We start from the raw sequence: 26,059 nt of genomic DNA, 5'->3' as shown, positions 1-26,059 counted from the left end.
TTCCTTTGTCCTACAGCACACAGCCTAGTCACCATACTGACTCATATGTTCCAGCTCACCAAAACTGTTAAAAACTTTGTAAATTCATTTGGATACAAATATAAAAATAACATTCAGAGCAGATTTAAAGCACATAAGCACATAGCCAGAGAATTTTCCCATAGTCACTTCCACATGGCATATGAAGTAATCTGGTAACAAAACTGGAAATCAATTAGTGTTTACATACCACAATGTGCACTAGTTTTAGATGCATGACACATTTACAGAAAGAGAGAACAATTATGATAAAACACACACATTCACACAAGCATAGAAACAGAGTGCATTTATTGTCTCCTTTCTTCTCTACCTGTCTTTCGCTCGGAGAATTCGTGAGGGGGCTCACAATGCAGATGCTTGCTACCTACAGGAATCAGGCGGTTCCCAGACAAGATACTGCCTGTTGTTGACAATCCATACTTCCGTGTGTGTGCCACTGCTACCCAACGCCAACACCACCATCACCACATCCACCATTATCAAAATCAGCACCAATAATTCATGTTATAGACACTCCTATGCATCTTAAAGATAAATGAACTGAATAGAATTTGCACAGCAATGCAGGTGAGATTCCACTTCAAACAAAGATGATGTTGACACAAGTTCACATTCAGTAACATGTCCAAATGAGTTCTACATCACTAGTCACCTTCTCTGTGCTGAACATGAAGTTTTCATAACTTACAAAGTCATCCAAAAACAGGCCAAGACTTCCAACTTATTCTCACCGTGAAAACAGGTTAATTTGTACTTCCATACATATTCTAATTTACTGTGGTAAAATCTGACTGCAGTATATAATGTACTTACTTCTGCAGATCGATCTGGTGACCATAATAAAAGATTATCATCATCCCCTGTTATATGTCACAACTGTATTAAAATGGTTTGTTAATGTAACCTAATTCCAAAATTTTCTCTAAATAACTGACAACGTACAAAGACTCGATTAATTTGAGTGCAAAGTACGAGTACCAAAACAATAATACACAGGAATAAGAGAAACAACAAACAGGAATAAAACTCTTGTTTTATCTCTAGTTTCATGCCTACAAATAACAAGGTATGATAAATGTAATCAGAAAATTAGTTCATCTGAAAGAGGATGGTAAGACATACTTCTCAGTTTTCACCTTTAACTACTGTCAAGGTAGGTCAGTCCATGTGCTGAATTTTTGCTCTGTCTCATACTGCCTTCTATCACTTCCACGTCCCTTCTACATCCTTCTACATGCATTTCTCTTTTCTCTTCACTGTCCCCTTTTGCATGCTGAACACCTATCCTGTCACCCTCATTCTGCAATTCCCATGTTTACCATTCCTCCTTATTTCATTTTATGACTTTACTGCCCACCTTCCTTGTTAGTTGCATTTCATCTGACAGATAGTTTTTAATATTAACACAGGTTAAGTACTAGGCTTATCAACTTAAATTTTATTTAGACACAAGCAGCCATCAGTGCTTATGTGTCTTAAAACCCACTCACTCACGCATAAGAGTAGCACGCGCACGCATACATGCTTTAAATTAAATTAAAGCAAAGCTGAACAAATTAAAGATGGTTCCACTTGGGTTAAAATTACCATCGCTATAAAAACTGTCATACAAAGTATCTGTAATCTTGTAGCCTCAAGATATAGCTGGCTATATTGTTCTATCACAACTCTGCACTGTCCTATATATGCTTGGTACTCATTTGTAAAGAAGGTAGACAGACGTGTCTACTTACTGTTATATAACAGTGAAATCATTATAGGAACATAGAAAGGCATGTACTGTATTACAAGGTGCACAGAAACATGTCTGAAGCCTTCTAATGGAGGTGGGTGAGGGAACTACAAACAACACAACTGATTCTAAAAGTATTCTAAAATAGAAGCTTCTATGATCAAATAGTGGTAAAATTCATTACCTGCACTTTCTAGTGACCTGCTGTCTCGATTCATCCTTCTGCCATCTCTTGCTCCACCACTTGCACCTGAACTTGTACTTCTTGATTCAAATTCCCTTTTGCGAACTGCCACATTTGGGACACTGCGTTTTGATGACAGTCGTGAAAGTTCACTGCGGTACAGGCTTGTTCTGTCATTAGGGGGACCTTCTTCTTCACCTAATACACCAGTCTCAAACTGACGAGCACGCTTTGACACCAATTGCAACATGGGATGCACATGGGAAGGGTTTTGATTACCAATTCCTTCACTAGGGGTTGATATTGAACGGGGATATTGCACTCCAGAGTCAGCAGCAGCTGCTGCTACAGGTTGAGATGAAGGCAGGGTAGATGGAAGTGATGAAGAGCCTCCGCCAACATGAGACACTTCCTTTGCACCATCACTGAATGCTGCTGAAGTGTAGTGTTCTCCTGATGCTCCAGGATCTGACACAGGGATGTTTTCATGTATGCGAGTCAAAGTTGTCACAAATGAGCCTTTCCCTCCACTGCTATGTCTCACACACACAGTACTTCCATTAGAACTGTTGCCAGCTACACTGGTACTGGGGGAGACAGGCATTATTGGACGAAACTGCGAGCCTGTATACTGACTGAATACAGATCTGTTTAATGCTGTAGTTGGAACATTTGATACTGGACCACCATAGACAAACTCACCTCGAATGTTACTTTGATTATCATCCCAAGGTTCTGATGAAGCTTGCTCATGGTAAGATTTCTCCTCACCACTAGTATGTGATGATAAAGAATCTCTCTCAGAGTCAATGTCGGACTTGACACGTTGGAGATTCTGGTGTGTGGGCTTGTTGTTGTTATTTGAGGAGGAGGAGGAATAATTACTCCTGCCACTGCTGGAGCTTCTAGGTGGGGACTGCTGACGATGTAAGACGGGAGAACATGATCCTGAGTTCTGGGGTGGCCACAAAGGTCGCTGAAATTTTTGCGGCCTTGCGTAAAACTCTCTTGCAATAATAGCATGTTGTGAAATGAGGGGTGAAGATGGTTGTTGTTGATTTCCTGAAGCTATATTCCAAGATATTGGTTGACTTGGCCTCTTCAAGAATTCCTCCTTCTGCTCAAAACTCTTACGTATCCTGGACATAATTAAGGAGTCATCGCTGCTGCACCGATCTTGACCTCCTCCAGTAAGAGTTGATGCTGAATCAAATGACACCAAGCTATCCTTGCTCCCTTCTGAAGCAGTATAGCTATCCCTGACTAAACCATTAGAAGGCAAAGAAACTGAGGAATCTCTCCTGGTGGTCCCACCATCAAGGCTCAGCCTACAACCAGCTGTACCTGAGTAATTAAGTCTCTGAAGATTGTTCACACTTCCTGCTGTCAAGTGGACATTCTCTGCACTTCCATAATTTGAACTAGCCACACTGTTATCACTCAGAGGAGCTGAAGACCCTAAATTCTGTCCATGAAATAATCCTCTACTTCTCTCTGTATTAGGATATGCTAAACCTCCCCCTGCACTGCCCATGACATCTTCACTCTGTCTTAGCTTGTACATTGCACCTGAACTGGAACCTCTACTCCATACTGAATTATCAACACTCACACGTCTTTCATTACCAGGTACACCGCAGTAGAGATTTGATTCGTTCCCACCACCCACTCCACGAAAGTCACCCCTACCCCTTCCACTTCCTGAATAACCATATGCACTTTCCCTGCTCATTGCTGGACCGTTACCTTCACTGTTCCTCCGAACAGATGGACTCTTCATATGTGTGTGAAAGTTTTGAAGTTCTTTATTTCCACCTTCCCCTACAGCACCATGATAAAATGTAACACGATCCACATTCCTGCCTTGATTTCCAGTTCCAGAAGTAGGTAAGCTCTGTGGAGACCAGAGGTTTGAACTGTTCATGGCAGAGGGCATTGCTGTGTGGACTGTTTGTGGTAAAGTATCAGTCTTTGCTTCTTGGAGGTCCGCTACGAAGGAAGGGTTTTGGAGGAGTAGCCGAGCGTTGGCTTGGTTCTGTGATGTGAGGTGCTGTCGGTGATGATGGCGTAGGTGGTGAGGCAATGGTAGTGATGATGCTTGTTGCTGTTGTGATGTCAGCTGTAGTGATGAAAAGGGAACTGGTGATTGCTGTCGCATCATATTGGCCCGGCCATTTCCTCTATGATGCTGAGCCGATGCCTCAGGTGACTTAACACGTGAAGGTCGTCGATTAGTCTCTGGGTTATGAGCTGTTTCACCAAAGTACTAAGAAAAATGACAAAAAATATCAAAAAGAAAAATCTCTTGAGCAAAACAGAGATTAACTTCTTTGTATCAACAGACCAGTGGATAAATACAAACAACAATATTTATACTCCTCTCCAAATATGAACTTCAACTTACCAACTGCAAAATGTCATCCTCTTTAGGCACAACGAAGAGATGGAGGAAATTTCCACTTTGCTGTATTAGCTGCACAACTTGTGCGTACGTACGTCCAGTGATGGTCTCTCCGTTCACACTAATGATGCGATCACCTGCACACACAACAACATCAATCTCCATGAACACGGTTTGTTTACAACACATCACATAAAGAGGAACACTTCATGAATGAGCTCAAAGGTGGAGAAAAAGACTTTCATTGCATTAAATTGTAATCAGTAACACTGTGTATATTACCATGACTTGCAATTTACAAAGATCGTCCTTGACACGAAAAGAAGTAATTCATCTGTACTGCTATAAAATGTTTTTCAATAATTATTTGCATTCGTTACAGACCTATCCAAATGACAAGAGAAAAATAATATAAGTAATATTATAATTTCATTAAGTCCTTTAGAGCATTGCTTTTCTTGTTTCTTTCCTAATAAATGATTAGGTGTACCTACAGGTAATGCAGAGAAATGGCACAAGGATTGTGTATAATGGTACAGTAAGAAGCAACCGTAGTCTGTTCCAAAGTCAAAGAATAACAGATTGGTGGTGGTGATGACAACGATGAAGACACAAATCACAGATATCTCAAATAGAGAAATTCTGACCATTCCACCACAATGTTCAGTGCAGTAACCAAATGTCCTGTATATTCTTCTCCTTCAAAAAAATCTGCAGAATATTCAAAAAGAGTTTTGAAATAATTTTGTAAGAAACTAATTAAGTGTATATAACAAAACAAGAATTTAGTGGAAAAAGACTACATTTTTAACAAGGGACGTCACTATAAAATAAACATATTCCTAGAGAAGATTTTGAATTGAATGTGCAAAGTGATTATTTTAAATAAAATACAGGTTACTGTAGACACATTCAGCAAGAAATGAAACCCTGCAAATTTTAAGCAAATTCATGCCTAACAATCTGAAAGAGAAACTTGCAGAAAACTGTCCAAACATTTTCAGAACTTCCAAGATATCATGTTATTAGCGGGCGCTCTCTGTCTAACTAAGAAGTCTGTTATAGCAGCAACACTCTTGACTTATTATTAGGTAGATGCTCATTTCAAATCTCAACCTGGGCACCATCTACCCTGGCTTCAGTCCCTTCTGTAAAATGTTCGAATAGCAGCTTGATCATACCAAAGCCATTTTCTTCCAATTCACCATTCATCACAAATTCCGTCATTTGAGGCTACAGTCTTACATGAGAGCATCAGAATATAGACAATAAAATAATTTCCACTTCCCTCTTCCATTACACAGCAGACAATTCAGAACTTCCTAAAAAGAAGTATCCTACGTCATATAAAACTCCACTGATAGCTGTTCATCCTTTGTTTCCAAACTCATACCAAATTATATACACTTTCTACATACTTAAAATGGGCTCTTAATCTCTAAAAGTGGGGTCTCTTCCTTAACATAGCTTAGAAAGTGGTATATACTGTCACATGTAGGGGGATGCATGACTTAATGAAGGGCTTTGGATTGGATTACTGGAATTACTGACACCTTATACACTCACTCACAACTACAGGCAATTACAGCACTATCACTAATTCCACACTTTACAGTTCACTGTTACACCCATTAGTGTCCTCGGTTTTCACTAGTTGTTTCCTTGCAACGGTTTCATAAGAGTCTCACTGACACTTCAAATCATACACGATGGCTTCTTTACACAACCTAATTCCTTTCTTGTCATTTATTCTCGATTAGTCTGCCAACTGCCAACCCAATAGAATCCCTCAATTCTCTGCCGCAACTGCCAACTCCAAAACTCAACTCAATTCTAATTCAGCTGCGTGAGAGCCTCGTTATATAGGCTGACCCACAGAAAATACCACTCCTATATTGTTGCCTGTTGATGATCCACTGCTGCACAGATGTGTTTTCAGCACCATTACCTAGCAATGGCTGTTTCTCTGCCTTCATAGTTCTTGCTTTGAGCACATATGCCATAATATAAACTGGAGTGACATTTGTATATACAGAACCTCTAAATAAATGAAGGAAGAAGCATTCCTAGAATAAGAATTATACTGCCAAATTGTTTCTTTGGGTTAAACTGTATTCATAACAGCATTAAGTACCAATTCTGCACTCTATGTTCTCATTTAGTCCACATTTCTGTCTGTAACTTAGTCTAAAGCTTCTGTTTAAAGCAAATCGATAAAGTCTGTTAGTTCAGTGAAATACTTTCCCTTCACTCATCAATTCCGTAAATGCATACTAAATTGTATGTTCAAATAAACAGAGTCCATTACAAAAACATCTAAATGCGAATGGATTGGCTTCCATTAAATACAAAATATCTTATAAAAGTTGTCGCCTGATGATATTTAAACAAGAAATAAAATGGAAACTTCTAGAAATACAATCATTTCTAAACTTGCATTACGGTTGCTTTCTCAAGAGTGGTCATCTAACATAACAATGTGTAAGTCAATTAACTTTCATACCATTCAAATTAGCCTGTTACAAATCCCATTTATTTTTTGTTTGTGCTAAATAATTTCACTATTTTTTAACCTTCATGAATAAAGAAAAAATATTAAATCATGTTTATGTGAAATTCATGTAAATCAAAATTGTGTGAAGTCACTGAATACCTGTATAAGAAAGCTAAAATTATGATGGGAATGCGTTATTTTCTGATTTTCTAAGATTCTGTCTCAGAATATCCAATATTAAATGTGTATTGGTCTAGTATTCCACAAGCATGGTTTAGGTGGTTTTACTTCACCTATCATCAGCTCCTAAACTTCTCTGTTCTCTCTCATTTGTTAATGAACTTTTGGTATATTCCATAACATTCAAAATAAATTCACTCTTTCATGTGTCTGCATGCATACAGAAGTTCCTGTCTTAGATTAATTCTTATTAAAAAAAATATTCTGCCTCCCACCAAGTGCCAGCACAGGACCAGGGCTCAGATAATGTGCTGTGTGACTAAGCCTACTGCATATTGTAGGGGTAGTGATATATGGATAGGGAGCATTGACTGACAGGTGGAAACCAAAGTTTCAGAATATTTCTAACACTATGAAATTGTTTGTATAAAACTATCTGTAAATCCTGACATGAAAATGTGCACCCATAATGGCCAATCTTTTCTTACCACTGCCACTGGTTTGCCCAGTATAAAATACACAGAACGTAGCAAAAAGATATGGATACGTATTTATAAAGTGACTGTCTGAACCATGTACCATCCAATTTCTTTACAATTTGATAGTGACAGCTATACCACACCAAATCAGAACATGAATGTTGATTTTGTAGTCTTCTGGGATCTAACACCATACTACATGATGTCCAAATCCAGAGGACAACAATATAGACATTTATCACCAAGAAAACCCAAAATCTTACATACTGATATTGAGAAAAATACCTGTGGCCAAACCAGCTGCATGTGCAGAACTGTTTTCACGAACATGTTTCACAAAGATTGTGTCCATGGGCTCATCCAAGGCTGCTGATACTGGACCCTGCCCACCATTGCCATGGAGCAAACCAAGTCGTCGATCACCTTGCAGAACCTGGAAATAAAACATATATAACAAGACATCTCAAAGTTAAAAAAAACTGTATATAAGTCAATTCTGAATCATCAATACCTACATTTGTAACACGCTACAACCGTCTGCAACTCAATGAACATAAAGAGACTGGAAGAATTTACTTTAAAAGTGGGTTCCAAACACCACATTATTATAGCAGAAGACAAAGGATCAGAAAATATCTAACTAGAAAGTCTGTTCTAGCAGAAATATTCGTGACTTGTATTCACTAAGCGCTGAGCTTGAAATCTCAACTAGGTAGGTAAAAGATGAAACTATCCCTGTTAGAGGCCATGGCGGCCCATAGGGTTGTGAAATGTTGAGGTTCCAACATTTTTTAGACAATCGGATCACAGATGGCGGCGAGGTTGTCAGCCTTACCTGCTGGCCACCCTTTACACCCAGGAAGATTCCTGGTACTCATTTCTGTTAGAGGCTGTGTCAACCCCAACACCATAGTGGGGCTGGAAGGATTAGGTCAACTGAAAAATCCAATGACCTCACTGGGAATCAAACCTGCAACCTTCCAACTTGTAGCATAGTGCCTCAACCAACTATGCCNTGCCCCTACCTCCCCCCCCCCCCAATCTCAGTTGGGGCGTCTGATATCCTGACTGACATCATTCGTGATTTTTATCAGTCTCTCTATGAAAATACCAGCACAGTACCTTTAGTAAGGATGCAACCTTATCCATTCTTCACTCACTTATCGTCCTACCATCTGACACCACACAGGCAAACCCCAACTTATGGAGGTAATGGGTTCTTTGAAATGTGATTCTAAATTGAATGTTCGTAAGTTAAACTTTTTTTTTTCATAAGATATATCAGTAAATTTGTTAAAGTTAGTTTGTTAAATGTTTGTAAGCCACAATTTATTATTCCAGGAAATGTCTGTAAATACAAAGTTATTTCTTAAGTCCATCAGTAGAGGTTCCTGTGGTCAGTTTGAGACACTGGACACCAACATTAAGCAAGCCATAACAAAGTGAAAATACTCTCTTGAATTCTACAATGCAAAGCCTAGTGTAAGTTTAATGGCGTTCCTCTGAAATGTCAGCAAACTTTCAACAGACTGCATAGTGTAACATCCTGAAACCTTAAATCTTACATAAAAAGTATCATATATATATATATATGTTGTTTTTAATATAAATTAGTAAGATAAAACAAACTTAAATGATTTCACGTTATTTAGAAAAGCACTTTACAAACAAAACATTCTAACTGGAAGGTTGCATCAATTATTAAGTCAGTTACATAAATTTCATTGGAACCAGGATAGCATAGTCAGTATAGCAAGTGGATACAGGCTGGATGATGGATGGGTTTGAGTTTGGGTCCCATTAAGGCCAAGGATTTTCTCTTCTCCACATCCTTCAGACCAGTTCTGGGACCCACCCAGCCTCCTATCCAATGGGTACTGGGGGCTCTTTCCCCCAGGGTAAGCAGCTGGGGCATGAAGCTGACCACTTACCTCCAGCTAGTGCCAAGGTCAAGAAAATGTGGATCTATATACATACATCCACTCCTCATATGCCTTCATGGCGTAGTGCTTAATTAGTTAAGCACAGGGACAACTTTACTTTTCACCTATTTACATAAATTTCATAATGTGATGTACAGTCATAAATTATATATGTTCTGTGGTTTTCATGGCAGTAATTGTTAAAACGCTGGTCTTCTAGTCATGATACAGGGTAGCTTTGTGGGTGCATACTGATGGTTCTGGGGAAGATGCTGTGCCCATCTTCAAGGCTGTAGTGTGTAGGTTCAGAAATAGGCTTGGTTATACAGTGAAGTTACAAGAAGGGTGGTCATGACAACCAAGGAGAGGGGGTAAATAAATGGATATCGGAAGAAATGGACAAAAAAAGGCAATCATAAGAGACACACTGGTTTATCTTAAAGACAGTAAGTGGGACAGACAGAGATAACAGACTCTTCCGGGGATCCAATGTTATCTTCTGGAAGAAAGTGGAATGTGTGAAGAATGCTGCTTCAAAATTCTGGTACCTGCCCACAAAACTGCATGGTGTCACAAGCCAGATGATCATAGTCTTAACAATCATAAGATATTGCAGCCTACTCTCAAGATATTACACGTACAAAAAATTTACATAACTCTCAATGAAAGAAGTGTTGTGTTTCAGAAGTGCAAGTTTCTACTACAGTAGGATTCAACTTTATCACAGTTCACTTACAGTATAGGATTCAGGAGGGTAGACGATGAAGTGGCGCAGTGTAAAACCAAAGCCATTGTTATCGAATCTCCTAAGAAACAGACTTCTAGGACCTCTGGACCAACCCTCCTGCCTCTCCCTCTGAAAAATAAATATAAGCACATCAATTAACAGTCTACATACTATTCATATACTCCTTGAAAGAAGCATAGGTTGCAAGATATAACAAACATGATATGGATTTCAATGTATACTGGGGATACAGTTTTTTCAAATGGTACACTAGTTGTGCTTCATAACCCTTTAAGACACATTAAATTGTTCAGTCATATAACTATCATATCCAGTGGTTCTGAACATTAATGAACATGCTTACCCACTGACTGGGCTGACACAGCAATAATGCTCTTGACTCATATTTGCAAGGTGCTCAATTTGAATCTCGTCTGGGATAGATTGAGGCTTTGCAGCTTTCCTCCATCACTCTAAGAAAATGTCTATGTAGTACCTTGATTAAGCTATGACAACAACATTGCAAATAGTTTCCAAATCATCACCTATTATCTGTCCATTCAAAGCTATAGTGTTGTTATTAAAAGCATTGTTAAATAAACCACAAATAAATAAATATTCTTGTGTTGCGATGTACAACGATAACTAAAACAAACTGTTTTAATTTCAATGCTTTCAAATTTGGCCACTTTTATGACTAATAAGCAGAATTACACATTATTTATTTGCTATGAAGGAAGTGATTTTCATCAACTTATAACAAAGAACAGTACTATGAGCTGCATAAATTCTAAGGATTGCTGACACATCCAACTGATAAATGACAATTCACAGTAAAATTTTGAAGTTTTAATTATTTTCAATGTACAGACATTTACTTTTAATGCAAATCTCTGCCTATTTCTGAAACACAGAAAAATATAAAGGAATGTGAGATGGTCATTTCATCATGAGTTAAACTGAAGTTGCTTTTACTACGTTACAAGCCGGAAGGTCACGGGTTCGATTCCCGATGAGGTCATTGGAATTTTCAATTGACCTAATCCTTCCAGCCACATTATGGCCCTGGGGTAGACTCAGCTTCTAACAGAAATGAATACCAGGAACCTTTCTAGGGGTAAAAGGCGGCTGGTGTGCATGGCTGACAACCTCGCCGCCATCTGTGAGGAGACTGTCTACAAAATGTGGGAACCTCGATGTTTCACAATCCTACAGGCTTCTATGGCCTGTTACAGGGATAGATTTACTATATTTTTAACAATGTGAGGGTAGGGAACTGGATTGAACTGGTTTCCAACAGAGGCCAACAGAGGGATACAGTAAAAATGACCACAACCATTCAGGTTACATAAAACTGTATCAATTTCCTGATCAGCTCAGCACCTGCAGTCTTTCAAGAATAACCATGACAGATTGGGTTAGAATTTGTGTTTGTATTTGTATTTGTTGTTGTTGCTGCTGCTGTTCCAAGAAATTATATAATCACATATTCAGCATCCCAGTGACATATGAGACAAATATTCGTAACCCGACATGACATTTAAAGGAAATAAGTATCGTGTTAATTATCAAAGAGAGATGAAATGACAGGAGGTTGGAGAAAACTGCACAATGAGGAGCTTCATAGCTTGTACTCTTCTCCAAGTATAATTAGAATGATCAAGTCAAGGAGGATGAGGTGGGCAGGCCATGTAGCACGAATGGGGGAGATGAGGAATCTGTATAGGATATTGGTGGGAAAGTCAGAAGGAAAGAGACCACTGGGAAGACCAAAGTGTAGTTGGGTGGACAATATTAAAATGGATCTTAGAGAGATACGATGGGATGGTATGGATTGGATTGCTCTGGCTCAGGATAGGGACCAGTGGAGGGATCTTGTGAACACGGTAATGAACCTTCGAGTTCCATAAAATGTTGGGAAATTCTTGAGTAGCTGCAGAATTGGCGGCGCCTCCAGAAGGGCTCAGCTCCATGAGTAAGTATGTATCATGTTAAGTCCGCGCCATAGCTCAAGCGGTTAGTCGCTGGCTTCCCAACGCGGCGGCCCGGGTTCAAACCTGGGTCTGGTCAAGTGGGATTTGTGGTGGACAAAGTGGCGCTGGGGTAGGTTTTCTCCGAGTACTTCGGTTTCCCCTGCCAATCTTCATTCCACCAAATTCTCCATCATCATAACCACCCGGGGCAGGTACAATAGGCCAATCAGTGGCCGCCGTGCCGAGTGGACCCAACCGGACTCCACCCCCACTATGCGAATTTAAAAAAAAAGTATCATGTTAATTATCATTGTATAATTAGTTATGCTTCTCCTGAAGCCTTACTCAAATTAATTTGACTCATTCTGGGCCTAAAATATATTTTCAGAAATTTTATACCGAAATACGAGTAAGTAACAACAGAACCAGTGTCGCAAGAGGGGTTTTCTATGTGCTTCGCATATATCCATTGCTATGTAATGGGCCAATAAACACCTTCATGCGGAGACAGATTCTTTGTAAACAGCCCACTGCTAGATAACGGGCCAGTAAACAAGCATTCTAGGACAACAGAAGAAGAGTGTTTTCCGTGGTGTCTGTAACGAGGAGTTATCTTGAAGACAATCGACGCTACAAAAGTCAGTCGTAGAATGAGAATGAGAATGTAGCGAGTCCTTAGCAGTCAAGGGTTCGGCTGAAGATTTGTTGTGACTGAGAGTGACTGTATAAGAAGTGTTAATAAATCCAATCCAGAAACCGTTATTAGTCACGGGGCTATAAAAACGTGACAGTATGTTTTGTACATTGGAAGTCTAAGTTAATTGCTTTCTCAGTCTGTCAGTGTCTTCTTACCATACGTCTGTGTAGTATATACCAGAAGATACGAGTATATGAAGTCGGTAATACGCAAGATAAGGTGAAAATTAAGGATTGGTGTGGCACTAAAGTGGTGCGTCTCGTTTACGACGATGAAGTGTGTTGTACGTCGACTGGAAGCACGTCTGGCCAATTGATTTCGATGGTGTACGAGTATATTTAGTGGACGTTTAGGAGTTGAGATTCTCACAGCGGTGGTTATGAACAGTTGTCTTCTGTGATATAACGCCGTGTAATCTGTTCAAAGTCGACAAATTTTTCGAAGGGAAATGTCTACTCCATCTTCAGGGGTGAAGAATAAGCCAGCTACTCTAGCATGAAGCAGACACCAAGCAAAGGTGTGCTTGTTCCTCCGAAATGTTGGTGGACTTTCAACGGATTACATGGAGTTATATCCCAGGAGACTGTCTTCGTTATTGGGCATTGTTTTTATATTTCTTGTATTCTGGGGTCAGCAAGTTTTGTGAAAGTGTACGTTAGGGTTTTAGGCGTGTTTCTTATCGATACATAGGCCTGAAAATTGTATCCAGGTGCCCTTAAATGTATTAAGGCATCTGAAAGTGAATAAAACTCGGTTATGTAATGGAATTGTTGTTTGTAGGTTTTCATCAAATTGTACGCAAATGAAGTGACTGTGAAATGCTAATAACAAGGGAGAGTGGTCTGAAGGCTCCCACAACCGTCATACAATAAAATATGGTCATGAGGCCCGTGGGACTCGGAACCAAGAACCACTGTGCTGGCGAGGGCCTGCAGAAGTTAAGCAGTCAGCTGATAACAAATAACGGAGCTGTGGTTGGCATCAAAATGCAGCTGAAGCTCAGACAGTTGTCATGTATAGTTATGCTGAGAGATGGGCCGCGCCATAGTTCAAGCGGTTAGTCGCTGGCTTCCCACCGCGGCGGCCCGGGTTCGACCCCGGGTCTGGTCAAGTGGGATTTGTGGTGGACAAAGTGGCGCTGGGGCAGGTTTTCTCCGAGTACTTAGGTTCCCCTGCCAATCTTCATTCCACCAATTGCTCCATTGTCACCCTCACCTATCATCTTGGGCTGGTACAATAGGCCAGAAGTGGCCGCAGTACAAGGAACTTAATCCCACCCCACTAACAAAGAAAATTATATATATATAGTGTGACATGCTGAGCTATGGATGACGCCCCTCCCCCACCCCCGCAAGCCGTGATGCGCCGAGCGAAGCCGAAGCGAGCCGATGTTAGCCGAGTCCTAGCATCCTGGTCGCTAGGCAACGCGAGTCAACAGCGATGACGTCACCAAGGGTACCGCGGGTAAACAGGATTGCGAGAGACGACGGTAGTAACAGCGGTTACTACCGCTAGCGTTGCTAACAACACAGCGCCAGGCAACAAGGGTGCATATTACGTGGCCGTTTTCTGTATTGTCCGATCGAGGCTACACGAGGAGCAGCGAAGGCTATTCACAGTTAGTCCTGGAGCTACCGCCGAGTGAGTCCTCGAGCTACCTCCGAGTTAGTTCCGAGTTAGCCAGCAACTAGTCAGTTGTATTCTGGCATTTGGAGTGTACTATTTGTGATACTACAGATAGCAGTAATCGCAAATCTGTAATTTGGGTGATTGTAAATGCGAATGCGAAATAAAATTCGCTATATAAAATACGGCGTGAAGTTATTTGTCGCGATATACGCCCAATACGCGACAATATATGTAGAGAGATAGCTATTTCGGAATTTCGAATACGTGGAGCATCTACAGCATTCGTTGAAACAGCGATATAGATTTTTCTTCCACATTTGCGATAATTTATCCCAAACAGATTTTCAGGTGATCGATCTCTTTACTTATAACTGTAATTATAATTTCGTGAGGTGAGACTGAGTTTACTGTGTACGTCGGCCAGTAATCTGCCTATATCTCTTTATTTATTTCCGTGAAACAATTTTTTAAGCTAACATCCAGTGTCTTGAGAAACTAAACAAGGCTATCCGGTCGAGAAGAGTTTCCGCTTGATTGGAATTAATGGCGCTACTTCCGTTTCACCAAGAGCTCTACTTCTTTAAAGTGGCATGATCTATGGCTTGTTTAAGCGACATTATCCAATCACTTATATCTGTCAAATGTCCCTGTACAGACAAGGTAACGGTCCATACATTTGCATCTCGAGGACTGTCTTGTTTATTGCCATCGTCAGATCTGTTTATACATTCTAAGTCCGCGTACTGCATCGAATCCAGAATTTGCTAACTGTGAGTGCCTTCCTACAGCTTCTTCTTCGTGTTATGCCCTCTGGCCGCTGTGGCCTATTTCCTATCGGAACTAATCTGGAAGTATGGATGTTACGGTCGACAGGACTTCTTGGGCGGGTGATCAGACCTGTCGGCCCTGTCGCAAGGTCTCTACCTACACACATAACAACACCAACACAGACGAAACGCAGATAGGCATTCATGCCTCTATTAAGATTCGAACCCATGAGCCGAGTATCGCGCGGCCATTCGTCGGCTCTGTACTATCATGCTGTAAATTTGTGGACACTCCTGTTTTTGTTTCAGGCGTTGTCTGTCCAGCTTATAACCAGGTAAAATGCAAGGAGTTAATTTATAATTTGTTCATCATTAAATTTTGTTTTGTGCTTGTGATATCCTTTTCCATACCCCGAGGTTTCATTTAATGTATGGATCAATTTTGGATCCTGTCAGTCGAATGATTCTTGGAAGGCCTTCTCTTTCACTTCTAAATTAGTACGTCTGTTTCTGGATGATTCACGAGTAGAGTCTGGGGTGTCAGTGAAGAAAGGCAAAAACAAGAACTTTGATCACGAATATGACGTCATTGTTATTGCTGGTAGCGAACTGTTTTTGGTTTCTTTCAGCACGAAGCGCATTAAGTTCTTACAAAGGGGGCGGAGCATCTGACATTTTGTTTTCTACTGGTAACGCATTTTTGAAAATGAAATGAGTGCTTTCGTCAGACTTTGCAGTGCACTGTCAAGAGTTATTATCGTATGCTGAAAGCAAGAGCTTGTTCCCAGTCACCGTTAAGGTTGCTTTATACCGTCGGCTGATTGTGATGTGTGGCAATTTTGTATGAGCCAAGCCTTTCAAAACATCCTCTTATTATAGGCCCAGTCACTGAGAATTCATCACATTTAAGATTCCTGTGTACGTCCTCACGGCGAGGCAAGCGTCAGAATGCGTCCATTTACAGGTGTGCTCCACCGGTATGTAGATGAAGAAAGGGTGTGAACGAGGTTAAAGGTTATTTGGAAATTAGTAACAGTATTATGTACCGTTCTCCTGCATTCTTCTCGTGGGGCTAATTTTTAAAACAGTGGGGTGTGCCCACCTGGAGGGGTGGAAAGCCTAGAGTGCAACGTAAACAGAAACAATGTTTACGAGTTATGGTAAGGCAATAATATCCTCCGGATGGCTTTCTTGAGAACTGACACCTTCAGTACATGGGCAATTTACTTCGGAATATCATTTGTCGTTGGGGCAGTGCCCAAAGAAAGTCCGGCCAGTGTATGGTTCCTCAGCAATTTAAATGAGTAAGTTGCCCAGTTAAGCCACTATTGAACGTAAAGAGGAGTGGAGGCATATCCGGCGTTTTAACCTGTGATGAGATGAAGGTGAGCGATTATCTTCACGCCCGGTCGTTTTATCCCTGGGTAAGATAAGATATAACGCCATAATTATTATTATTATGGGAAAGAAGTCGGGGGCACGCGGTAGCACAGTTGGTTGATGCACCATGCTACAAGCCGGAGGGTCGCGGGTTCAAGTCACGATGAGGTCGTTGGATTTTTTCAATTGACATAATCCTTCCAGCGGCACTATGGCCTTGGGGTCGACTCAGCCTCTTAACAGAAATGAGTACCAGGAATATTCTTGGGGGTAAAAGGCGGCCGGCGCGTAGGGCCGACAACCTTGCCGCCATCTATGAGCCGACTGTCTAGAAAATGTGGGAACCTCAACATCTCACAACCCTATGGGCCTCCATGGCCTCTTACAGGGATAGATTTACTTACTTTTTTTTATGGGAAAGAAGTCACTATAGAGACGGCCGGAGTTCGAATCCCGGCAGGAATAAGATAGTCCGGATCGGATCTGGGGCCCACCCTACTTTCTATCCAATGGGTACTGGGGGCGATTTCCCCGGAGGTAAAGCGGGAGTGTGAAGCTGACCACCCACCTCCAACTAGTGCCGAGGTCAAGGATGGTGGAGACGTACCTCCACCCCCCCCCAACATGTCTTCATGGCATGATGCTTAATTACTTAAGCACAGGGAAAACTTTACCTTTTTATGAAAAAACTAGGCACTTATATTTGTAGAATATTTAATCTGATTGTTAACTGTGTACCAAGATTTAATAAAGAATCTTCTTTTGTGTTTCCGAAGGAAGTCCGCTAGAAGTGCTTATAAACATGGTCTTAATACCCTGTTTGGTTTTGAATCTGAAAAATATAATATTTTACCGTCAGTTTATACTTGAATTTCGTTTTTAGCTTTCACCAATATGCCTGTTGACAAAAGTGCGAACTGTTTTTGGTTATGAGCTTGTAATTTTATCCCAACTGGTAGATTACGCTCTTGAGTGCAGTATCACAAGTCGTTCTTCAGTTCTGTGTGTCGCTGTCTACTGGACGCTGACACGAATTTTTTTATCCATGGGGTGGGGTGAGACCGAGTCCACTTGATATCGGCTACTATTGTGTCTATCGCACCAGCCCCTGATGATGATGATTTGATAATGAGTGGAGTTGTTAGTAAAGTGATAACTGGTAAGGGAAACCGAAGTACTCCCAGAAAGCCAGCTTACAGTGCCATTTTGTACAGCACAAATCCCGCATGAAGTGACCTAGGGTCGAACCCGGCCACCGCGGTTGGAAGCCGGAAACAAACCGCCTAAGCTATGGCACGGCCAGTACGGAATCTAACAGATGCGTTCTGTTTTAAGCGGATCTAAGATAGGCCCTTCCGTTTACTGTCGAAGTGAGATTCGAGGTGTGATGACTTCAACCTCAGAGGGGCAGATTCTTTCTTGAGAATAGTCGCCCACGTGGTCAAGAAATTCCCCCTCTTGTTATGGAACCCAGCAGTTTATTACTGGATTAACAAAAATCTGTCACCGATCCTTCTCCTGAGCGAGGATGGTTAAGTCTGTACCTTCATATCCTACTTCTGTAAAATTCATTTTAATATAATTCTTCCCTATGCCTATATAATCGTATCTTCCCTTGTGGTTCTTGCATCTCTGTTTTATGTGCACTTCCCACATCTCACATGCATACTACATACCTACGTCATCTCATCATATACCTCAACATTTGACGAAGAGCACACATTATGATGCGGGGAGGGGGAGTCTTTCGTTTGACCAGGGTTTTACCTGGACGTTGCCTAGAAGTGGCTTTACGTGTCACAGTACAAACTTAGTCGGACTGGAGTACTGCATCTCTGTAAAACCTGCGTAGCTAATTCAGTAGGTATAGTGGCTGGGCGAGTGGAGTTCAATTCCCGGCTGAATTTTTTTTTCTTTTCACCACCGCGTCCAGACCAGCTCCCTGGCCGACCCAACCTCACAGGCGACATGTTTACGTCATTAATAAGGAGTTTCTTGCAATAACGTTCCACTATCTACAGAAGCTTTCCCTTCTACAGGGTACAGGTAAAATTGTCCGTGAGCTTAACTAATTCAGAACTATGCCATGAAGATGTATGGGGGAGTGGATGTATAGATCCGCGTTTTCTTTACCTCGTCACTAGTTGGAGGTGAGTTGTCAGCTTCACGCTCCGGTTGCTTTACCCCGGTACCCACTAGATAGGAGGCTGGGTGCGCTACAAGACGTAAGTAAATTAAGCGGTGATTTCTCTGATGAACATAACGCTACAAGACGTAAGCAAATTAAGCGGTGATTTCTCTGATGAACATAACGCTACAAGACGTAAGCAAATTAAGCGGTGATTTCTCTGATGAACATAACGCTACAAGACGTAAGCAAATTAAGCGGCGATTTCTCTGATGAACATAATATGCTGACGGCAATTGAAGATGAATGACGAAAGCGCTAGTTGCTATATAGGTGGCAAACCCACAATCAAATTAGTGCGTGAGAAGATAAGTTTATGTTTGACGGTTTATTTATAGAATCGACTAATTCAATTTCACGACGTAGAAATAAACAGTTGGCTGTGCAGCTGCATCCAGACGTTTCTCGTGGGACAACTCTGTGTGTATGTGAGACCTTCGAGGGCCTGTTAAGTGTAAATTCCGAAGTCATGAGAATGAGATGCAGTGATTATATTTTAAGTACTGGCACGGAAAACAATTTTTTCTATTAGGTGTAAAGAAAATAGGCTGAAAACCATAATCCCAAAGATACCACTCGATAAGACATGTAGAATCGTTTTCAGGAATGTTGCGCCTTAGAGACCCACCATACATACTGCAAACACCAATATAAATAGAGAGTTATAATCTGATATTAACAACATGGTTCACCATTTCAAAATTTAACAACAAATTCACCGATATAGTAATAAAAAATTAATTACACAATGAAGACAGAACACGAGAGCAATCAATACAAGGATCGCAAATGTTAGAAGTGTAACGGTGTGCTTGAAGCATGTGTCTGCTCGTCACCAGCAAATAAACGGTATACGAGTAATTTAACAGTACTGTAGTTAACATATAAAGTAAAGTAGAAGAAAAGCTATCTCTGTAACAGGCCATGAAGGGCCATAGGGTTGTGAGACGTTGAGGGTCCCACATTATCTAGACAATCGGCTCAAAGATGGCGGTAAAGTTGTCAGCCTTACGGGCCGGCCGCGCTTTACTCCCCTGGAAATTATTTAAGTAATTCCTGGTACTCATTTCTGTTAGAGGCTAAATCAACCCCAGGGGCATAGTGCGGCCGGAAGGATTAGGTAAATTGAAAAAAATCCAATGACCTCGTCGAGACTAGATCCCGCGACCTTCCGACTTGTAGCATAGTACCTCAACCAACTACGCTACCGCGTGCCCCCTGTAGTTCACACATACTGTTTATATTGTATAAACAAAACTGTGTTGGTATTTCTGACGTCATCGTACTGAGACATGTTTTGATACGTACCACAAGTACCCTACCTGATGAAGTCGAGAAATCGCGCGATGAAAACATAACATGAAGGATTTTTGAAATGTTAATGCTCTCTCGTTCATGCAGATGATCTTAACTGCAGAAGCTCCAATAAAGAGCTTTCCACTGATGGAAGAATTCCGTATCTAGCGGATGAATGTGTCGTGTTGTTCCAAGAGGAATTCTAAGATTTCCAGAATTGGGTCTGCTGCTTTCACTGATCCGAACCTGGCCTTAGCAGATGCATGGATGGCTTAAGAAAAACGAAAATATCCAACTTCTTCTTTGTTTACAATCTATGCCTGTTGGTGTCACGTTCAGTGTATCCATTTTACTCATATGTAAAAGGTAAATTTGTCCCTATACTTAACTCATTAAGCACCACACCATGCGGACGTAAGAGGGAGTGGAGATATAGCTCCAATATTCTTCACCTTGTCATTAGATATGAGTGTTCGGCTACACGCACCGGCCATTTCACCCAAAGGGAAAGAACCCATTGGATAAGACGCCGGCTGGGACCCAGAGACGGTGTGGATGCTGTGCAGGAAAATCTGTTAGCCCCGCCGGAAATCGAACCCCATCCCTCTATACTGAGTTATCCCGGCTCCTACACATATGTTGTTTATATTAGTGTCAAACAACTGTCTCTCTTACATTTCTTAGTTTCTGTGAATACTTAGTTTGTAACGGAAGCCGCCATTTTGCATACCAACTTTACTCAATGGATTATACTGTTGTACAACATTTCGGGCGAGCTTTCGTCATCGCCACTAGCGCATCAGACCGGGGAAAAAAATGATATAACTTTCAACAACAAAAGCCATCCATACTGAGCGCATAGGAGACTCCCCTCCCCCCTTTTTTTACAACTGGACAAACCGAAATTGCTCGTACGTTTTTCTTTAATTTTTAGCGGGTTGGGACTAAGTCCCTTGTACTGCGGCCACTTCTGGCCAATTGTACCAGCCCCAAATGATAGGTGAGGGTGATTGTGGAGCAAATTGGTGGAATGAAGATTGGCAAGGGAAACCTAAGTACTCGGAGAAAGCCTGCCCCAGCGCCACGCTGTCCACTACAAATCCCACTTGACCAGACCCGGGATCGAACCCGGGCCGCCGCGGTGGGAAGCCAGCGACTAACCGCTTGAGCTGTGGCGCGGCCAACCTGCACGTACGTTACTACTACTCCAGCATTCATGCACAGGAGCCAAGAAAACTGGTGCTGAAGAAGATGGGTTCGCAAGAACGGGAGCCAACTATGGCAACCATTGATAATAAGTAGGCTGTAACTGAAAGGTGACGACAAACTTTGGGCACAAGGTCCACATGCCAAAAAGACAAAAAAAAAAAGTCCATATCAACATGTGTCCTGAAACATTTAATTTGTGAGTTATAGCTGAAAGAACACCGTCGTTACCTGTTCAACTGTCATTCCTCTTTGCCGCGGTGTGCGAATGTTCTCAAGTAATACCATAACCAACGAATAGGTGGAGGGGGACCTACTGTGTGGCCTCCACACACGCCAGACTTGAATCCTCTGGATTTTTACCTGTAAGGACATTTAAAACCCCTAGTTCATGCAGCTCCTGTTGAGAACGAAGAAGCGCTTCACTATCGCATTGTGGGGTACTTGTCAGACTATCCGCAACCAGCCCAGCATCTTCGAAAGGCTGTGGTGGCCCATGATGAGACGTGTCAAGGTGTGCATTGAATCTCATGGAGGACATTTTATTATAAATGTCCTCTATCAGCTATAACTCACAAATTAAATGTTTCCGGATACATGTTCACACGGGTAATTTTTCTTGTTTTGCTATGTGGAACTCCTGCCAAAGTTGTTCCGTACACTTCAGTTACACCTTGTACATGAAGTGACATGAAATGTTAAAGATGATCCGTATTTACTGAATTTGCAATCGTTCTTCTCGACAATACAAGATTACAAACTAGAAGGAAGTTGTAAGATTTGAGGCTTTCACGGCGGTGACTATGAAGAAAGCAGTCTTCTGGGATTTGGCACCGTGTATATGTGGTGTTAACCGACGTTTCGGAGGAACGTATCGCCTCCATCTTCAGGCGATCTGCTTCTACCGGTTCTCACGGTCTCTTCGCTTGCAGATTTCTTATATTTTTCTTCTACCCTGAAGATGGGGGCGATACGTCCTCCGAAACGTCGGTTAACACCACATATACACGATGCCAAATCCCAGAAGACTGCTTTCTTCATAGAAGGAAGTTGTTTTCATTCAATACAGAACCAGCCAACAGGAAAGACAGTAGTTATTAGTTAGTTATTTAGAGAGGGTTGGTTTCCCCATGCACCGCGACCAGTTTGATCTATTGTGCTTCCCTCTATGATATTCTACCAGTCTCTATACCCTACCGATAAATGGTGCGTACCATCATTCCTGCCGAGCAAGCGAGATCGCCCACTTGCTTAGCGGTATCTATAATGCTTCCCCCATCTATCAGAGGACTTAGAGACTACTGTTGGGCGGGAAACGTCCTGGAATTTGGCTCAGTGATCCCCTTTGGGGGTATGAGGTTCTTTTACGTGCCGTAAAGTTACGACACGGGACACACAGCTTAAAGTCCCTCCCGGAGGACTTGCTCCCTGAATTTTTCCGCCCTTAAAATTTCGACATCTGCCGGGTATTTGAACCCGCGTACCATGAGTCATGAGGTGGGAACGTTACCTCTAGACTACGGAGGCCGCTTAGGACAGACAGTAAGAGCAACTCTTGTTGAACAAGTTGCGTGGGTGTGTTGTCGATCGATCTGGCTTGGCCCTGGCCGGGATATGAATTACTCCTCCCCCCAAAACGACTTTCGCAATATAAGAACACTGCCCCATTCTTCTCAATATTTCCTTGCTCTTGTTCACTCCAAAGGCCACAAACCATCAAGATGGTCCGTCAGTCACCGGGTTCCCACCGCAACGGCTCGGGTTCGAGCTCAGGTCAGGTCATGTGGAATTTGTGGTGGACGAAGTGGCACTGGGGCAGATTTCCTACGAGTACTTCGGTTTCCCTTGCCAATTCTCATTCCATAGACTGCTCCACATTCATCATCATCTATCATCCGGGGCTGGTAAAAAAAAAAGTAAAGATATCCCTGTAACAGGCCGTGGAGGCCTATAGGGATGTAATCTAGACAAGCGGCTCACAGATGGAGGTAACGTCAGCCTTACGCGCCGGCCGTCCTTTAGCCCCCAGGAAGATCCCTGGTATTCATTTCTGTTAGAGGCTGAGTCGACCCCAGGGCTATACTGCGGCTGGAAGGATTAGGTCAAATGAAAAAATCCACCTCATCGGGATTCGAACACGCGACTGCCATCTGTGAGCCGACTGTCTAGATAATGCGGGACTATCAACGTCTCACAACCCTATGGGCCTTCACGGCCTGTTACAGGGATAGCTTTACCTTAGTATCTTCTAGGATGTGACGTCGTACAGCCTAGTAGTATACCGACGTTTCGGAGGAGCGTATTTTCATCTTCATCAGGGTCGCAGAGTAAGCTACGCAAGCACAGATCCCCACCACACCGTACTCTGCCAGTAGCCGCTATTTCCTCTGGTGCGGCCGTCGATATCTCATCTCTCCACTGGGATAAAATGGCCCCTTCTTGAGCCCACAGTCTCATATTCTTATCTTTGCTCCTATTAGTTCACTCTGGGCTCCCATCCTGGCCTTTATCCACACCACCATTTCAAAACGTGGCTTACCTGGCTTGCCGGTTGCTTGTTTGGCTCACTCTTCTTCCCTCAAGGAAGAACCAGTACATTCCTCCGAAATGTTGGTAAGTTTCTACCAGACTACATGGTTTCACATCCCAGAGTACAGTATTCTTCATAAAAACGTTGGCTGGGAAAGCGCTTTCTGTTTGTATATTCATGAAGTCCACTCTTATACTTGACGACTATGACATAGTAAGCAGAACGCTTTACGAAGAAAATACTGGCTAGACTTTTGTTGAAAAAGAAAAGTATGAGTTGCCCTGTACTTACAGGTTGTTGAATTACAAAATATATCTATGAAAATCGGCAAACAATACTATCCAGTTGCGACAAGAATTCGATCTGCTCAGTGTACTTTTGTTAGAATTAGTCCATCCACTCGGAGTTGTGATACTTCATGCGAACCGGCATGCCAAGCTTCCAAACATGTTGCGAAACGTGCCAAAAACCCGGTCATAAAAACACTAGAAAAAGAATGCCCTGAGCTATTTAAATAGCGTAACTATTCGTATGTGTCGAGTGACTAGTATGAGGTTTGTGTGTTTATGTGTGTGTAATGTTCCGGTTTTGCTACAATAAACCCTACACCGCATGGATAATCCAGTTTCGTCCGAACGCGCGATCAGACGACAAGGCAACCACAGAGTGGAGCGTATTACACTCATTTCAAGATCGATTCTTATCGTTCATCTTCGAGAACTCAAGAACTGTAAGACTAAATGTTATTTGATAAAGTAAACATTCAAGACTGGGGAAGATTATATACAGACTACAGTACGAGGCGGTTTATGACTAAGTATGTATGTTGTGTTATGCACTCACAGAGGACGTAGTTATTCTAGATGAGAGATGAGTTAATTGTCAGACCGTCTTGGCATGTACATACATTTACATCTATAAATAAATAAAGAAAAAGGAATATGAAAAAGTGGCTACGAGATACAGGAAGTTTATAAAGAGACTTCCTACGCGATTTCAATGGGCCTTCTTCACTAATAACATGCTTATTAAAATGGGTCTTAAAGAAACAGGGTTTGAACATGTGGGCTACACTGAATTGGCTCAGGATGGGATCCGGACTTTCGGTTTCCATGACAACACAGGCTACTTGACTGCCAAATGATTATCAACAATTCAAGGAAGCCACTGTATATTAAAATGGACTGTACAATTCAAGGAAGTCACTGTATATTAAAATCGATTGTAAGGCGCGTTTTAATGTTATACTTCCACCTCCTTCTTGGTATTCCAGGTGGCCACTTTCCAAGATGTCAGCAAATAAAAGCATGTGTAAGCCGTCGGTATTTATGTGCAGCCAGGGCCCTACGGAGTTCATATGGAACCCGCGACTGGCGCAAACGTGACGCACTCACCCTACTCCGAAAGCCATATATGTCATAAATACTTCAAAAATCGCATATACTATCATCTAAACAATTCAAATATCTATGAACTGACAAGAATAAGTCAATAATTTAATTAATCACAATTCCCACATTCTTCCTCGCTTATATTTACTAAATTAAATGAGTATACTGTGTGCTCCTAGGCCAGGGGCCCCATGTGAGTCTGCGTCCAACCAGTCGTGGCCTTTCTTAAGACAAGGGACACTAACAAGATAGAGCGAATGCAGTGACAGGAAACTTCAATTGTCCAAGTTGACTGCTGAAACTACAAGATTTCGAAAAAACTGACACATTTCCTCAACTTCAACCTACACGCTGTGATAACCCCACGATGGTCGCAGTAAAATAAACAATGAAAAGTATACAAGTGCAGAACTAAAGGTCACACAAAAAGATGGCGCTGAAATAAATTTGTAAACTGTCACTTCCGTGAACAGATGAACAGGCAGAATACGAATGCGAATCAGTTCTGTTGACACATGGACAAATATAATCATTACACTTCCACATGCGATGTCGAATCAATGACACAGACATCTTCCACCTACATCAGAAGGCCGAAGGTTACGCACGGCTCGCTGAGCTTTCAAGTTAAAAAGAAGAAATCTGGGCAAGAGAGAGACGCTTCAACTAAAAATCGTAATCAGTTACTTGGCTAGTATTTCTGGAGTAGTTGGTAGGCAGCCTCCTAACCTACTTTTCTGTAGGTAGCTTCTAATGCTGGCTGCTGTTCTGTTTCTCTTCTCGTCGCCAAGGCAACGGACACAGATTTCGGAGTGTCACATCTTCCGTTCCGTCCACACCA

At 41.8% G+C, this 26,059-nt stretch overlaps 1 protein-coding gene across 12 annotated transcripts in view; it reads right to left on the bottom strand.

Annotated features, from left to right (window-relative positions):
• LOC111863876 overlaps nt 1-26,059 on the bottom strand; it is a 369,328-nt gene that overhangs the window by 109,873 nt on the left and 233,396 nt on the right. For 10 of the 12 annotated variants that reach the window (XM_033751237.1, XM_023850647.2, XM_033751240.1 and 7 more), the window contains exons 3-7: nt 10,171-10,290; nt 7,798-7,945; nt 4,363-4,496; nt 1,959-4,224; nt 353-481 (exon numbers count right to left, since the gene is read on the bottom strand). In XM_033751237.1, coding sequence (XP_033607128.1) covers nt 353-481; nt 1,959-4,224; nt 4,363-4,496; nt 7,798-7,945; nt 10,171-10,290 — 2,797 coding nt within the window. The remainder of the gene's footprint in view (nt 1-352; nt 482-1,958; nt 4,225-4,362; nt 4,497-7,797; nt 7,946-10,170; nt 10,291-26,059) is intronic. The other 2 variants (XM_033751239.1, XM_033751243.1) reach the window with 2 other exon arrangements.

This window comes from Cryptotermes secundus, unplaced genomic scaffold (genome assembly GCF_002891405.2).
Source record: "Cryptotermes secundus unplaced genomic scaffold, Csec_1.0 scaffold128, whole genome shotgun sequence".
NCBI classification, from domain to species: domain Eukaryota; kingdom Metazoa; phylum Arthropoda; class Insecta; order Blattodea; family Kalotermitidae; genus Cryptotermes; species Cryptotermes secundus.
The sequence above is the reverse complement of the archived record's forward strand: the minus strand, read 5'-3'. Positions and strand labels throughout refer to the sequence as shown.